This window comes from Numenius arquata, chromosome 5 (genome assembly GCF_964106895.1).
Source record: "Numenius arquata chromosome 5, bNumArq3.hap1.1, whole genome shotgun sequence".
Taxonomy (NCBI): domain Eukaryota; kingdom Metazoa; phylum Chordata; class Aves; order Charadriiformes; family Scolopacidae; genus Numenius; species Numenius arquata.
In genome coordinates, this window is record NC_133580.1 from 31,752,024 (window position 1) to 31,769,524 (window position 17,501).

Here is a 17,501-nt window from a genome sequence, read left to right on the forward strand (position 1 = left end):
CAGAAAGATTAGACTAAATAGTAGCTCAAGCCCATTAAAGACATGGGTGTAAAAGCTTGAGGTTAAAGCTCAGTAGGTCTTTACTGCTGGTTCTTTTTGCTCACAGGTCTGAATACAGACCATTAAACCCAAATGCTGAACTTCACAGAATTTCTTTGAAGCTAATTGTGCTGGCTCCTTTCACTCAGGGTGCGTGCAAGTATCCACATCGATACTGCTGGTAGAGCCCAGGGATTTGAGAAATAGTATTTTTATTTTCCCTTAACATCAGTTTCTGGGAAATACAGGCAGAGTGGTATAGACCCAAAGGTAATGAACAAATGCATTTGTTTGTGTCAAGCAAATGTTTGTTTTCTGCTGCTAAGACAAATTGTTGTGCTGAAGGAAGTAGGATGCTTTTTGTCATATAATGCTTCTGATTCTTAATAAAACACCGAGTTGGGGTGGGATGGAGCATAAAGCAGGTCTGCGATGGCACAGAATGAGGGAACTGTGACAACAAATGTTGTCCTCAGGTGGAAATGGAAAATACATATTACAAGCCAATGTGAACATCTGGTTTTTGTGGTTAGGTTTTTAGATGCTAGGCATTCATATACTGAAGCTCAGCGTGCTAATGGTGCTACCCATAAAATCTTGTAAATTGTTGGGTGCTTGGAAGGTAATTGAATTGCAGTCTGTTAGGGTAATACTGCTCTGAAATTCTACAGTAAGAAGAGCAAACAAGCATACTACCCATCAAGCCCTTGTTAAATACAAAGGGCTTCTTTGGGCTTTATATAACTATTGCTGTAGCCATGTAATAGCAGTGCCTTTGTTTTAACTTTACTAGGGTTGGGATTTGCTCTGCTGAGAGAAATATTAACTGTAAAGAAACCTGACCCTAAGAGTTGAGTTAAATCATCAACAAAAAAAAAATTACAACATTAAAATTGTGAAGGACTGGCTACTTCTAATGGCAAATTGTTGACTCTGGAGAAATACTGTATAGTGAAAAACTAACAGAGGTCTCTTCAACCAGATTAGTGAGAAAGATGTAACACTGAGTAATTCTAATAATGAACCTGTGTGTTATAGATGGACAATATTATGGTCCAATCTTTGCAAGTAAAACGTATTCCCAGAGTAAAACACATCATATGTACAGCCAGGCTGTCCCTGCTTCTTGTGCAGGACCTTCCTTCCTCATTGAATGGCTGTCTTCCTCTGGTACATTGAAATGGATAGAGCACTGTGAGTATGTGGTGTTCCCTCGCTGGCTATCCCTGCCCTCCCACTGACTTGTGACCTTATAAATTATTAAACTTCCCCAGGCCTTTGTTTGTTACATCTGTAAAACTGAGGATAAGAGAATTTCCCTATTGCTATAAATAACTTTGATCTAAGAATGAGAGCTGGAAATCCTGACCCATACACCAGCGAAGCACTTTCCTCAGGAGTAATCCTTCTGATAGGGTTGTTTGTGGAATAAGCGTTGCTCCCTGATAGTGAGGGTGCATTAACAGCAGATAATGATGGTGCATTTGCTTTTCCATTTGCTATGGAGGATGCTCAGAGGCAGTGCTGACCTCGGAGGGTGGCAGGGGAAGAGCCAGTTGTTTCTTTGGTGTGTATGAGAGTGAATACTGTTTTAGTCCCATCCTGTTTTGTTTCCCTCCCTATGACCTGACTCAGCATCTTCTGGTATATGTGATGAGGGCACCTTTCCCTGTTGATCTTGGAAAAATTCTGTAAAATATTCACTAGATCACCGTCCCCTTTCTACTGCAACTCTACTATGTTGCTTTGAGCTGGAATTGAAAGTTTTTGTGTGACATCTCACTGTGATACCCGCTTATTTTCCTGAAAAATTCAGCTAGGGTAGGAAGCATGGAGGAAAGGGGTTTTTCTCTGCCAGTGTAGGTTTTACAGTGCTTGGTAGAGGCTGTTTCCTGAGATTCTTGTTGCTTCTGGTATCTCTTCTATATTTGAAGGTGTTCCTATGCTGGCCAGGTTTATGTATGTGTTTTTTTATTTTGTTTTGAGACACTGTAAATAATTTTGTGGTACAAAAAGTAATTTTGTGAGCTATTTTTAAAAACTTTGGCCGCAGATATTTTTGTAGTCTTAACATCTTGAAGGGCTTTGCTGCCGCATGGTTTAGGGGGTTTTTTTGCTTCCTCCTTCACCAGAGAATATTAACGACTGTTGTCCTGAAGGCCTCTTCTGATGTGGTGTTTTCCCTTCTCCACTCTTTTTCACTCTACCTCTTCAAATCAAGTGTCATTAATTTGTTCTAGCCTTCAGGGGGTGGTGGGAGAAACTAACTCCTATTACAAGGAGCAAGAGTGGGTTGATCTTTACAGACACCAGCATTTCAAGTGTTGGCAGAGCAGAACACAGTTATAGTGTCCTTGTGTCTTGCACAGAAAACAGCTTTTCCCAAGATACTTCTTTGGGGTTTGGTTTGTTTTGGGTTTTATTTTTCTAAGTACAAAGAGGGAAAGTCGGCAACCAAACAACATTGTCAAACGTGGCGTTGATAGTCCGTTTGCGGTTTCCTTTGCTGTACCTCTTTTGGGTAATGGTTTCTGGCTTTATCTTTGGTGAAGCAGGCCCCTGTATGAAAATATGAAATTGCAGTTTTTTTGTTAATGCCAATTCACTTTGGTGGTATAAATTCCTCAATTTGCATGCAGTGATTGAAGGGAAAAGATAGATGAAAGTCTATTATAATGTTAGATAACCAGATATGAATATGAATGAGATCATGCTTCTTTTGGAAATACTGAGCTGTGTTGTTCAATACACTTAATATAACAAACATTTCTATGAAAGCCCGTTATGTTGAGTCTAGTAGATGTCATTTTAGGATGATAAGTTACCTAGTGAGATGTCTAAATTATTCTGACTTTAATTTGTGTAAGTAATGAAGTCTGGAAGTTCTTTAAACATCTCTCTCATAAACAGAATTGCATGACTGTAAAACAATGTATGTAACTTAACTGGCTTTGTGTCTTGAGCAGTGCCTTAGTGAGCAGCTACAAATAAAAACTTTCAGAGTTTCTTCTTCTATTTAGTACTGCTTCTTCCTCCTTGTTCTCCAAAAAGTGAGGAAGAAAATAGCTCAATCTTTAGTGATTTAAAAAAGTAAAAAATGCATGGAACAAAACTGTGATGTTTCAAGTACTTCAAACTGCTGTGGCAATATATAATGTTCCTCAGAAACACATACACTTGGAAACAAAGCTCATTTTAGCTCAAAGATTGTGTAATCAAAGATGTGTGACTCTTATATGTGACTTTGTTCTTAAATCTTGGGGAAAATGAGAGCTTGCTGGTTAATAGTTGAGCCCTTCAGGGCTCAACTTCAGGAGCAATGCAGTAGTCTTTCTTGAAGCATCTAAGAATTTCATTCGTATAGCGCTTGCAGTTGTTTTCTCTCATTTATCAGTTGGCTAAGGAAGCCATCTTTGACTCCTCAGTTAGCAGAAGTTCATCTAGTTGGTTTTGCTTTGCCTTTGTGTGTCCACTTGTGCTTGCAAGTACTCCTTCCTCACTTGGCTTCTTCATTCAGCCTTTGGTAACTTTTCATTGCTCCAAACTACTTCCTTGGAGAAGTGGCTGGGACGTATTTCTCATTGGGGTATGCAACCTCTTTACCATCTCATGCTGTAGACCTGGACAATTGAGCTCCCACTAAGCAGCGCGGGCATGTCCAGGTTACATGATGCACGCTCATCCCTTTGTCAGTAAGGCTTTGTAAGCACAGGGTGTCCTTGGAAAATGGTAAGCTCCTGGAAGCATGTGCTAACTAGTGGAATGGTAAGCAGCTGAACGCTTCCTAAAGGTTGAACAAAGCAAAGCCCTCTGCCATTTGCAGTCTGCGTTCTGCAGTGTAACTCAACAGGGTGGGTTTCTCCCATAGGTTTTGCAGTATTGCATGTTGCTTTGCTGAAGCACGGTCTCTCGGCGCTCGGTGCCAAGACATCCCTAGCTCAATGAATGTAAAGAACAAGTTGTCAAACGATGGGTAGTATTCTCTACACTCTGTTAGTTTCTTCTTTGAAAGGTGTCTTTGCTTCATTGTTGTTAATTGTCATACGTGCGTGAGTTTGCAGATGTTGCTTCTGAAGCTGCTGATGGAGTGTTACATACCTGCCCCTAATCCCTGATGACATTAGAAGATGGGACTATAATCTTGTGATACATGGAACGTGAATTCACTTGAAACAGCAATAGTATTTTACTATCAGGCTATAATGTTACACCAATTAAGTATATACATGATAAATGAGAAAATAAGTGCAGCATATCCAAATTGCTAGAGATAGAAAATCTTTTAATTGACAGTGTTTAATGTACTATGAATATAAATTTTGTTCTTAATATCCATCTGGAGTGGGAAACCACACAGAATAATCTCTGGATTGAGTTTGTACGTAGTGAAGAGCATTTTCAGACTTTTTATTTGTGCCAATAATCATTGCAGTTTAAATCACTGCTCTACCACTTCGTCTTCTATGAATAAGCTGGCAATACCACTGCAAAGCTTTGGACTTCCTTCACTGCTAGTACAACTTGAATTTAATGGTTCCTGTTCAATGTTGCTTGTTTCTTTGATATAAATCAGAGGGAGATCTGCTCAGTGAAGCCAACAGAAACATAATTTAATTTGTATTAGGGTGCCAGTTTCTAAAAGCAAACAAACAAATGAAAAAACCTCCATTGTCTCCCCTATGTCCAACTTCTATTTCTGTAATAAAATGGTATTTTATAGTTACATTGGGAAAGTTCTGGTGCTATAGTGTAAGACAGTGTAGTGGATCCAAGGACCCATCATAACAAGTAGGTAAGGCTTCTCAGAGATGTGATTTCTGAGTATATGCATGGACAGTCCTGTGAACTTGAATCTTTTGAAGGGGCTCACGTCTGCCCTGAAAACGTCCTCAACAGAGATAAATTTCTAAGGAGTCGAGAGGCAACCAGTGTTTCTTAAACCTTCTGATTGCACCAATGAATTCAGTAGGAGAGCAGTTTAAAACAGCTTAAAAGATTTCTTTACATAGCCTGTCCTGCAGTTCTGGAGCTTGCTGCGGAGAGAGTTTAGGTAGGTAGATGTTATCAAAAAGTTCAAATAGACAAATCTGTGGGCAACAGGTTTGGTGCCTCAACTGATCCCTGGAAGGGGTAAGTCAATGGAAACACTGTTTTGTTGTTGCTGAGCTGGCAGTTTAAGGATACAAAGAAAGTTGAAAAGTAATGGATAAATTAAGCAATCTTTTTAGGGGAAAAAACACGCTGTCAGATTATTTAGGAATCATAAACTGATGAGTGTAAAAAGGCAATGACTTGATGGCACTTTTGGGAAACTGCTGATATAGGAAAATATGTGAATTTCTAATAGAAATACCACCACCAGAAATAGAATTCTAATAGAAATTCCTTATTTTGATAAATTTGTTTTGTATGAACACAGCTGCTTCTATTGTTAATCCCTCCCCCGCCCCCCCCCCCCGGTGTGTGCTTTATGTTGCCTGTGTTCATACTTTAAATCCATAAGTATGTCGACCCAGGAGATCTTCATTAAGTATTGAATTTCCTGCTTCACTGAGCTATATTTCTTTTTGTTGTTACTTGGTGAAAAAATGTTCATGCCTCGTTGAATGTGTTGTTTGGTAGCAAGTGCTCCAATACCAAAAGAGGGCCTGCACAGGTATGAAATAAGAAGTTTTGGGCACGATTAAAAGGAAGGAGACATCCAATGGTAATGCTTGTACAAGAGTAAATAAGAACATGTCATAATTAGCATGCTTTCAAGATTTTTTTCTGTAACATAGAGGGGGAAGGTAGTGAACTTAAAGAGCTTTGTAGAGGTAGCGTGAAGTGGACGTGGAACCTCTGCTGTGGGCTCTTGGTGGGACAGTGCTGCAAGGCTCTTTGGTAGTGATGGCAAGCTGCAAGGCAAGGTGTGAAGGGTATGGCAGAGTAGTTGGCTGATGCACGTTTCCACCTTCATGAACGGAAATCTACTGCTGGTTCTCTTTTGCCCCTACCTAGTGAAAGATAAAGCATTGATCCGGCTGCCTGGGAAATCTTCCAGTTTTGAGATTCATAAGAGTTGGAAAAGAAAGGTGGCAGACCTATAGCATTAGAAGCAGTTGCTTTCAAACCACAAATGGAGTATAGTACTGTATGCATATGAAATTGCCCTTCTGTTTGTAAACAAGGCCATCCGTCAGAACGTGAATACACAGGCTTTCCATTGTAAGGAGTTTCAGGTCTATACACACAAACCTGGTAAGAACCTTAAGCTGTGGTGCTGGGCCATCTTGTCTAGACAGTGCTTTTGCCAAGAAAGGTTGGACCAGATGATCTTTGAGGTCCCTTCCAGCCTGGTGTTCTATGATTCCATTCCATGCTATTCCAGGGAAAACGCTAATTGGATTAACCATATGCAACACTGGGGCCTTTCAGTAGGAATTCTGGGATCTGACTATAATAAATTAAATCTCAATGTTGTCTATTAATTTTGAGTGTCTTCTCTTCCTGCAGCTGCTTTTACCTGCTGATTTTAAGCTTCTCTTTTGCAACTACTTTAGTCAGTTGGCAAAAGGGCGTTTTAGCTTTCCATCTTTTTTTTTTTTTTTTTTTTTTCCTGGATATGTTTCTGCATCTGTTGTCAAGTATAAAGAGAGTAGGCTGCTGTGTGCAGAGTGCCTGGGCTTTCCCTTGATATCAGTTCTCAAGTCCAGTTCAGAATTTTGCAAGTCATGGGATTGCAGGGCTCTGCACTTACTTCTGTCCTCTTCACTAGTTTGCTCTCTGCTTTTCTGACTTGCCGACAAATTCGTGGGCCTACAGCTACTTGGAGAAAGCTTTCTAACTTTCTTGGTTTCTCTGTAATAGCCTCAATGTATTAACCTGTTCATGCATTTAAAAAAAAAAAAAAAAACTTAAAAAAAATCCTGATTCTTTGTGCTTTAGTGAAAGAGCAAAAGTTAAATACATTTAAAATCTTTCAGTTTTATTCAACTTCAGGTTTTTGCAGTTGGAGCAAATGGGGGCGGGCGATAATTGGTAGAGCTGTACAGTTATATAACTAAAAGCTTTTCTGCTGGAAGTTAGGAGAGCAGATTGCTTGGCCATCAATATGCGACACGTGTTCTTAATCTTCCCACAGTGTCCATGCAGAGGAGTACAGTCAAGCAGTGTGCATTGGTTTGGTAGATTAATGTGTTCAAATAAAAATGCTATCAAAAAATTTCCTTTGGGGTACTTTTCTTTTTTTTTTTGAGAAGGAAGGGTGGTGTTATACCACTTGAGGATTTAAATAGTATTTATTTTGCATAATTAATGGCAGATATTATTTTTAGATAGAAATTATAACAGCTGATGGCTTTCAACATGAAGGTTGTCATCTAATACTTTTGGGGATGGGGGGATAATCAACTAGGAAAAAGAGATTATACAATGTAACACAGTGGTGATAAAAGTAATATATCCTATTTTATGGGGAAAATATTCTGTTACTATCACAGAGGAATGCTCAGCTAAACAGCACTTGTGAATTGTGTCACAAGTTTCACATAAATACTTATGTCCCAGTCACTGCTTTCATGAGTGGGTTTTTTCGGTACCTGAAGGGGGGTTGTTTGGCTGGTTTTGGGTTGGGTGGGGATTTTTTTGTTTGTTTTTAGTTTTTGAATAGGATTCCAATGTGATATTGATCCTATTGTTAGTGTGTACATTGAGAGAAAAAGTGATGCAAGTAAAAAATATAATGTGACAGTGGACCGAGATGAAAGACAATAATGTATGAACACTATTTGCATTGCAACTTTGCTGGAATTGGTGTCGCAGCTGTTCTGTGTAGTCCTTTGTGTCTACGTGGAGATGTGACTTCAGCTTCTCCGTGGCATGCGATAAATGTGGGGTTTGTTTATCTGTGATAGAGCAAGACCTCTGTATCAACTTCCAGATAAAAACTCAAATAAGAGCACTGCTTGAATACAGAAGCTTGATCCGTTACATCAGAGAGAGCATCTAAAGTCTTGTGAATTTACTGTTAGCAGTAAATAAGAAGCTGTGCTGCTCTTGCAAGATAAGGTCTATCTTGGGCCCTTGGTTTATTTGGTTTCTTCGTAATCACCCTTCCAGTTTGCATATCATATTTTATTTTTTTTTAGTCATTGAAGGGAGAACTAGTCTGAACTAACCTCAGTAACAGTCAACATTTTCTTTGTTAAAGGTTGTTGCTAGAAAAGGTCCAGGCTTGTCCTAAACTGCGGGGTTCTCCCCCTCCCTTAGGTAGAGGAAACAAAGCAAAGCAAAAGGAAGCAGGTTTTGGCACAGCGCTGTTAGTTAAGCTTCCACGGGGGGCCTCAAAGAGCATTGCTTGCCTTCCTACAGATGCTTTAAAATCACCCACCGTGGATTTTGCAATTTCATAAGATAACTGAGCCAATCTCTTAGCTCCAAGGCACAAACAGGGACAATCCCTGCTTAGCCCTGGCTGCACATAGCTCGTGCTCTGTCTGTCATCTTTATTGGGAGCTGCTCTTTCTAGAGCAGCCTCTTGTTAGATTGGCTTCATTGCAATGAAGTGAAACAAATCATAATTATACGAGGTTAAATAAAGTGTTAGAGGTTAAAGCATGAACAGTCAGTGTCCTCTTGTGTAAGACATGCTTTGGGAAAGCAAGCGGGCCATGTTTCTGTACAGAAACCAGAAGTCTGAAATTTGTCAGTTCAACCAGTGGCATCCACTGGGCAGGCACACTTTGCATTTTATGAAAAGCCTATTGGTGTTCGTCTGGGTTTAAAACTAAGAGAGAAGTGATGTTGAAAGGAAGAGTAACCTTGCTTGAATATGTTCTCTCTTCAGGACTCCTTTGGTTTGTCTGATTACTGTTGCCAGCGTTACGTGCTCTGCTGGGCAGTAGGAGGAATGGACAGATACCTATGAAAATAATTACAGGCCAGATTTGCCCGATGGCTCTCCTTTAATTAGTTGGTAGCCTTTTGCACATGTATATGGATGTGCATCATAAAAAAACAGCTTCTGCTGAGCAGTTGGCAGCTCTCACTGGTCATTTAACTAGAGGATGATGCACAAAATTGTCATAACACATTTCTTATGAAAAAGAGTGACTTCAGAATGCATGTGCCTAAGATGATCTTGCTGTGGTGAATCTGAATATTGATTATTGCTCTTTTTTTTTTCTTTTTTTTTTTTTTCTGTCTTCTAGTTTGTGGAGACATCCATGGTCAGTTCTTTGACTTGATGAAACTGTTTGAAGTGGGAGGTTCCCCTGCCAACACGCGGTATCTCTTCCTGGGGGACTACGTGGACAGAGGGTACTTCAGCATTGAAGTAAGTTCCTTATTTCTATTTTTGGCTGTGAAACTGCTTGCATCCCACTGTGTATATTTAGCATCATAATTTAACCAGTTCAGGAATACTGACGCTCTTTGCAGATACCACTTGTGAGCAAAAGAAATTCATGTTAATGTCACTGTTGGGGTTTTCATACGGTTTGCTTGGTATCCAGCCAAATCCCACTATATCTGTGCTGGAAAGCTGACGGAGAACGGACCTTGGTGCTAACTAGTGGCCATCCAAATATAGCACAGAACACTGCTCTGCAGTTTGAACAAGCTAAATCAGATGAATGCACATGAGCTATTAGAAAAGAGACATAACAAAAAAACTAAATAAAAAACTCAGTTTACCTTACATTTAGGTTTATTTGATCTTTACCTTACATTTAGGTTTGATTTGATGCAAAATTTTATGAAAATGGAAGGACTAGATAGGGGGTAAATGGGACAAAAAAGCCATCAGATAACATGCTGTGCTGGGGAGAATGAATGAGTCCTGTTTCGATATGGCATGCAGGAGTGCATGGTCTCTGGCTTTTGATGCAGCACTTCTCCAGAGAGAAGTGTTCCACGTGTGCCCTGATGAAGATGCTGAGACTTGGTGCAGACTCGTATCAGGCTGTAGAACGTGGAGATTAAATGACAGCATCTTTAGCTGGTTTATGAAGGAAACAGTGTCCTATCCAACTTGCCCACCTTGGACTAGAAGCAAGTTAAATACCAAGCATGAATCCCTTGTTCCAGTGCTCAAAAAACAGAGGGTTTTTTTCTTCTGTTCTGCGTTGCTCCTTGGTTTTGCAAACTGACAAATGATGAGATGAGGTGCGCAATTATCAAATAAAAACTAATCTGGATTGGTTCATCCGGATCATAGTTGATCTTGTCACTGAATGGTCAGTCAGAAAGCCTTGCAGCAGCTTTTGAGCTACAGCTTGACTCCTTTCTCTGAAAAGTTCAGATTTTAACTCCCTCTGAGTCAGGGGAGAATGCCCATTTTCTATCGAAAGCAATATAGGTCCTACAATAGATGGTTGTGTGTCTGTGACTAGGTATGATGGCAGCATGTGAGAACACATATACTTCTGCTTACCATATCTTAGAACACTTGTCATATTGATACAAAAATCTGTAATCCCAAGCAGCTAAGTTATTTATAATGTGTTTGTAAAATGGATCAGTGCATTATCGTGCCAGTGTTATATTTATAGTATGAAGAGAAGTTTCTTAAAAATAAGATTCAGTAAAACTACTTTTGCTTTGTTAGTTCATTTTAGAATTTAATTTAAAATGTTAACAGAATCTTTTGGCACATTTTACAAATAGAAATAGTTCCAAGTGAAAATTCTCTAAAAGCTTAAGAAGTGCAAGGTTCTTTCGCCCACCTGCCAAAAATCAATATAGGCAGGATTTAGTCTCATACTGAAGTCAGCACTTTGATCATGATTTTTTTTCAGCCACATGTGCCTGCTTCCTCCCTTCTCTGATCCCTGGTAAGCTGTGAGCTAAATCATTGCTGTGGATTACCGTGCTGGATCACTTGGGGACTGTTGGGAACACGCGGGGTGGCTCCACAGCCTTAAACTGTTGTGCAGCTCAGTCTTGAACTGCCATATTTCAGTTGCGATAACCTCATTCGTGTATCCTGTAGACTTTGACCAAGCCAAGTTGTATCTGGAAGAGGAGAGTTTTGTCTTCATTTCTATTTACGTTTTTAATGTAAGAAATAGAACAAGTGAATTTGCTTAAGCTTTCAAGTTTTCGTCTGAGTTTGCCAAAATCTACTCCAGGGCTATTGCCAATTAAAGACAATAGCAAGCCATATAACACAAAGCAGAATAACTTATGGGTGGGGAATAAGCCCTTTAAATGAGGAATTTTAGCAACATGCACATACATATTTAGCAAATTGTACGCTGAATTTGATTTTTCCATTCTGGAACACTACTCCTTCCACTGGAAGCTGTACTGGCTTCTGCCAGCACCAAGGAAATATCTGAGCTGTTGCTTATATTATTCTTTTTTGTATGTAAGGTTCTCAAATCACTACTTTTTTGGTCACAGAACTGATTCCCCCCACCTGTCACCTTGATTAAAGAATGCCTTTGAAAGGAAAGGCAGTTTTTTGTTTCGTAAGTGTATTTAGATGTAGAGCTATGCATTCAGGCATGAACTCAGCACAATAAGTAGTGACAAGGAAAGGAAAATGGTGAAGAATGCAACTTGGCATGTTGGGGGATGTGTGTGTGTGCGCTTTTGGTGGAGAGGGGGCCCTGATTACATCCAGCAGGCACCAGCTCTTGCCAGTACTTCATGTTGGAGAAGTCGTGGTGGTAAACAGTCCTAGTCTGATCTCAGTGCATATTTCTACCATGTCAGGCACACAGTGATCGATATTCCATCGATCTGTTGGCTCCCCTTTCTGCTATGTATAGACATGAGACTATTGCAGTTTGGGGGTCTTTCCAAAAGAATTAAGTAGGTGGCCCAAGGTACTAATCATGAGTAATATAAGCTTTAAAAAAAAAAAAAAAAAATCCCTTCAGTTGCCATGTGATACCTAGCGTAAAAGTGACACCATTGAGCCTAGACCTAGCTGAGTTCTGGTAGTGGGCGAGATAATCCTCGTCTGTGGGCTGCAAAGCATTTGGGATTCTTCTGGATGAAAGGTACTATATAATGTAAGCTATTATCATTAAGAACAGAGGAAGAAATTGCACAAGGTAGGTGGAAGGCATTTGATAATGCAGAGGGGAAAAAGAGAAAAGTATTTGTATTGTAAGGCACTCAGCAGAAATGACAGTACTTGCTGCACGGAGCTCCTGATCTCGGTGATCAGTCCTTCACGTGAGTGCTCTGCTTTTACCACAGTTAGCTCCACTGTTTGGAGGAGGGGTGTTTTGTGTCTTTAAAATTAGTTCTAAGCAAGGTGTTGCAGGATGAGAGACTAACAAGTAAAACCAAAAATGTCAAAATTGTAAAAGGGATGAGATGAGGTTTCTTGGCACAGACCAAATCTTTATCCCATAGCTGCGCTTTCTTTTCCATTTGACCTTTTGGCAGAGGCTGAGCATTTCTTCACTGAGAACAACAAATTTTGGCAAATTGCAATATCTGATATGGTGCACTTGTTTCCTCGGCTCTGTAACTGATAACGTTTCCCTGTTGTGCTTGTGCACTATTCCAGGGTTTTGACTCCAGAGTAGAAACCCCTCAGTTCTCGCTTTCAAACAAGTTTTATGGTCACGGAGAAAAGAAACCCAAATGATCAAAACAGAGGGCTATTTTTAAACCCAAAGAATAGTTAGAGCATAATTGGTTCTGCAGGAATGGGTTGTAAGGAAGAATGACTAATCTCTACCTGAATCTGAAAGCTCTCTTTCGAAAGGCAGACATAAATGCCATGGGGTGTAGGGGGGAGTATACACATAGACCGCTTTTCATCACAGCCTTGGAAAAATTACAGTCGGAGTAAATACCGACTATAATGCATTAATAATATTATGTAAATGAACCATTGGAATTATTTTCTTGCTCAATCCCACATAAAAACATACAGGCTTAAATGTCAATTGAATACCACAAGGTACATACTAATCATTTTTGACAGAGCAGATAGTTAAGATACAGAGAATTAAACCAATGTTCAAAATGAATAAAACCAGAGTTGTGTTTTAAGGTTTTTAAACATTTGTACATCTTCATTCCCCAATGCAAAGACTGAAATTCCAGAAGGACAAACTGGTTTTGTGGTATTTCTGGCAACAGCAAAGTGAGGTGTTTGGAGTGAGTCTGGAATTTGACCATTGGGCCTTGCATCAATTAAAAAAGCATCTGGTGCTTGAGATGCTTCTGAACTCAATGAACTGTTAGAAATTATTAACTGGTCTCTCCCAAGAAAAGAATTACATGTAAATAAATTTGTGTTAGTAAACTGTGAGTGCAGTGAATGCTGGTGAAGCTCTGGGTTTGTCATCTCTCCAAGTCTCCATGCACTTTCTAGGACTTTATTGGGAGAATAAACACCTTTCAGTTTCCTCCATTGCTCCAGGGCGTTAATGTTTCCCAATAAACAGCTTGATTTAAAGTAGTTTTGGCTGGGCAGGAATAGTTTACCAGTGAAGTTAATTGGTTTTTTCACTTCTCTTGGAGAAAGAAAATCCTAATAACTTAATTATCCTAAATTTCCTTGCCCTTTTCTTCTTTGTAATAGTAGTAGATATGTTTCTCTGCAGCAAGACTTTGCATCTTGTAAGGCCTCATTTTTGCTGGGCAGTCCTCTTTAGAGCTGTGAATATTCAGTAATTCAGCAAATTCAGATTATTTTTGAATATATTAGATTCCCAGACTGGATCGTCTGTTTGTGTCAGGGCCATCCTGGCAGCTTACCTGGTCCTGTGCCAGTCCTTCCCAGAGAGAATCCCCCAAGATGCCAAGAACCCCTTCTGGCTGCAGGGAGAGAAGATGGGATGGTGCCTTGGAGGTTGCTCGTACCATTTCCCCGACTCTGCTTCCTTCCTTCTGTGGGACTCATCTCCACAGAAAATATCTGGGGCCAAGACACGAGGTCCAACGAGGAAAGCTAGGAACCACCACTTGGATACCTGTTTAGAAAGTGCTAACTATAAGAATTAGAGGAACATTTAAGAGAAAAGAATTTTCTAGTCACTTTTTGGTTGAAAAAGATATTCTTCCCTTTTGGACATTTTGAGGTCCTTCCAGGGGCTGAACTAGGAGTAATGTGGTCTAAACACTAGAAAAGAGTATAAGGCAAGTAACAACATTTTGCAGGTGATCACTTTTAATAAAATCAGATAGCAGGCTAGCCAGAAGAGAGTCTTGCAATAATTGAAGCCTAGAGGTCCTAAAGTACCACGCAGATGTCAAAATAAGATCTCAAAGCTGCTTGGGAATATTCATCAGATGTTTAAAATAAAAATAAACAGAAGTTGAATGATCAGATGAGATTATTGAACAAAATTTTAGAAACAGCTTGAGACCCTGACCATGAGGAATGGATTCACTGTTACTCCATGAGAAGTCTATTTCCACAGTAGTAGCCTTTTAAATTTTTAAATATACAACCTGTTTATACATAAGCAATAGTTTTAGAAACACAAAAAAACAGGTAAAAGAAGAGAACATTGGCAAAAAGAGTTGTGGCAGAGACTGAAAGGCTGATGCAATCTTACTGTCCCTGTTCTGCAGCAGAACATTAAGAGAAGAGATCATACTTTCTGTCCTGAAAGTTGGGAAAAAAAAAAGAATTAAATAAAATCCCGGTTGCAGTGAAGACAAGTATATTTATTTTCTTTACTTTCAGTAGTGTTCAGAGTTTTCTTTCCCTGTGCTCAAGGGATGGTAGTTCAGAAATTACAAGAACTTGCCTCTCTTGTGAGTATTTTGGTTACAGAGGCGATATATCTTTATTTGTCTCTGAAATACACCTGTAGTAAATAGTCATACCAGTAGTGTGAATACAGTCATGTTTGTAAAAGGGTACATGGTTTCCACTGGGATGGTTACTCCATTTTAGAAAGCTAGGTACCGTACTGGTATAATTATTTCAGTGCAGTTAAACTAATGCATTTTTTATATTAGAATCAAGAATCATAGAATCATCTAGGTTGGAAGGGACCTTTTAAGATCATCTAGTCCAACCATCAACCTAACTCTGATGATTAAAAAAAAAAACAAAACCAAAAACCACAAAAAAACAACAACAACAAAAAAAACCCCACACACCAAAAGAAAGCCGTAAAAAAGAACCCCCCACATTACTAAACCATGTCTCTAAGCACTATATCAACCCGTCTTTTGAAAACCTCCAGGGATGGTGCCTCAACCACTTCCCTGGGCAGCCCATTCCAATGCTTGATAACCCTATCAGTGTAAAAATTTTTCCTAATATCCAATCTGAACCTCCCCTGGCGCAATTTGAGGCCATTTCCTCTTGTCCTATGGCCTGTGACTTGGGAGAAGAGACTGACCTCCGCCTCACTACACCCTCCTTTCAGGGAGTTGTAGAGAGTGAGAAGGTCTCCCCTCAGCCTCCTCTTCTCTAGACTGAACAACCCCAGCTCCCTCAGCCTCTCCTCATAAGGCTTACTCTCCAGACCCCTCACCAGCTTCGTTGTCCTTCTCTGGACCCGCTCCGGCACCTCCATGTCTTTTTTTTGTGGTAAGGGGCCCAAAACTGGACACAGCCCTTGAGGTGGGGCCTCACCAGTGCCGGGTACAGGGGGACCCTCACCTCCCGAGTCCTACTCACCACGCTGTTCCTGACACAGGCCAGGATTTAGGTGAGGTGCGTGTTAGTTAGGGAGTGAAGGGAGGGTGCTGTTACAGGTGTTGCTGTGGTTGCGATCCAGTGGCGGTAGCAACGATTTTTTCAATGTTCTGTGTTTTGAGCCCATAACTTGAGATGTGTGCAAGAAAGAGGCCTGGGGCTTTTGGTTTTCCTTCTCAGAAGGAGCTGAGCTGTGGAGTTGTGCGGAGGCTCAAATTCAGCGTGTGGCAGGGGAGTTAAACCCCGAGGCCGTTTTGAAAATATGCGCCTTTGGCTTACACAGCGCTTAATTGCACAGGCCTTTTCTTTCCTGATGGTGAGGCTGCCAGAGCCTCAGCAGGAAAACAGCTTGACTATAGGAGCTGAGAGATGGGCAGATTACCTCTTTGTTACAAACTTAACGTATATTCTATTTCAACAGCTGAAAGATACTAAGCAAGTAAGCAGGGGTGAAGTTTGAGGCCTGGCGTTTAAGAAATCTAACCTTTTTTTTTTTATTTATTTATGATTTTGGTAGTATGAAATAAGACAGGCCAAAAATACTTTAGAGATGTCCAGATTGCAAGGTCAGTTCTATACATTTTACACAGAGTCACAGCAGAGCTGATGTGTTGTATAATCTTGATGGAAAAAGTTGGAGGGGGGGGAGGAAAAAGAGATTTTAAAATTTTGCTATTGGGAAGCAGTGTAACCAGATAATTGAAGATTGTAAGAACAGATTTTCAACAGGGGCAAACCGTCATAACTCTTTCGACTTCAGTAAGAATTATGATCCGTAAGCAAAGTTAAAAAAAAAAAAAAAAAGAAACAAACAAACCAGAATGTTTGCTCATTATATGTTGTTTGGACATTTTTTTGGTGTGTAAATGACTGCGTAAGTTGAAAAGCCATGAAAAATTGTCACCCTCATATTTGTTGTTTAGTTTGCATGGAAAAAAAACCCTGCTAATTAGTTCTTGTTTACTGTTATGTTACTACATCACTGGGCTTCTGATAAGAAAAGGGAGAAAATTAAATGAACTATCTAAACAAAATAAGTCTCCAGTATGGTACCACTGAAAACAACAAAAAATGGGAACGGTGGGCTTATGTTACTTGAATAGTGGCAGGGAAACACAGAACTTTCTGGACTGCATTGATTCTCTTATTTTCTCAGCCTGGTTCTCGTGAGTGCTTCAAAGGAAGCATTGAAGAAAGAAAAAAATAAATCTATGATAAGCAAATGTAAGGAGATCTACCTGTAAGCGAGTACCAAATGCCAAAAAGATAAAACTTCCAGCCTTACTTTTCCTGCTTCCCAAATCTGGATGATATTTGAAGTACCTAACATTCATTTCAATCTTGCCAAGGCTTTATGAAATGAAAAACTTAGTTATAAGGGAAATGTAAACCACTCTTTTTTTTTTTTTTTTTTTTACTTTTTTTTTTATTAATAAAGCACTTTGTCTAAGCAGTAATCATTGTGCTTTTCTAAATTATAAAGTGCTTTGGCAGGATTAGAATCTCTAGGGTAACTTAGAACTTTAAAAGCTGGAACTTTGCATGGATGGAGGTGTCACTTTAAACTTCTTGTCTCACAACATTTACATAAAATTTTTTAGCCAGTAAGTTCAAAAAAATGGAAGGTTCTGGGAATTGTTGGAGGAATGACGAATCATCATCAAAGAGATGGGGAACTGCACTGGTGACATGGAGAAGTCCAGGCTTCCTTCTCCATTGAAAGGATTTCAGTCTTGAAAGCCAAATCTTCTCTCTGTGTGCAAATGCCGGCAAACCTTCCCCAAGCACACCCTTTGTGATTGTTCTGGGCCACAGCAGATAATTCCTGTGACCTAACATCATAATTTCACGC

General features: G+C 39.8%; 1 protein-coding gene across 3 annotated transcripts in view; it reads left to right on the forward strand.

The window, feature by feature from the left end:
• PPP3CA (protein phosphatase 3 catalytic subunit alpha) overlaps nt 1-17,501 on the forward strand; it is a 212,362-nt gene that overhangs the window by 142,735 nt on the left and 52,126 nt on the right. For all 3 annotated transcript variants that reach the window (XM_074148250.1, XM_074148248.1, XM_074148249.1), the window contains exon 3: nt 9,231-9,355. In XM_074148250.1, the coding sequence (XP_074004351.1) occupies nt 9,231-9,355 (125 nt within the window). The remainder of the gene's footprint in view (nt 1-9,230; nt 9,356-17,501) is intronic.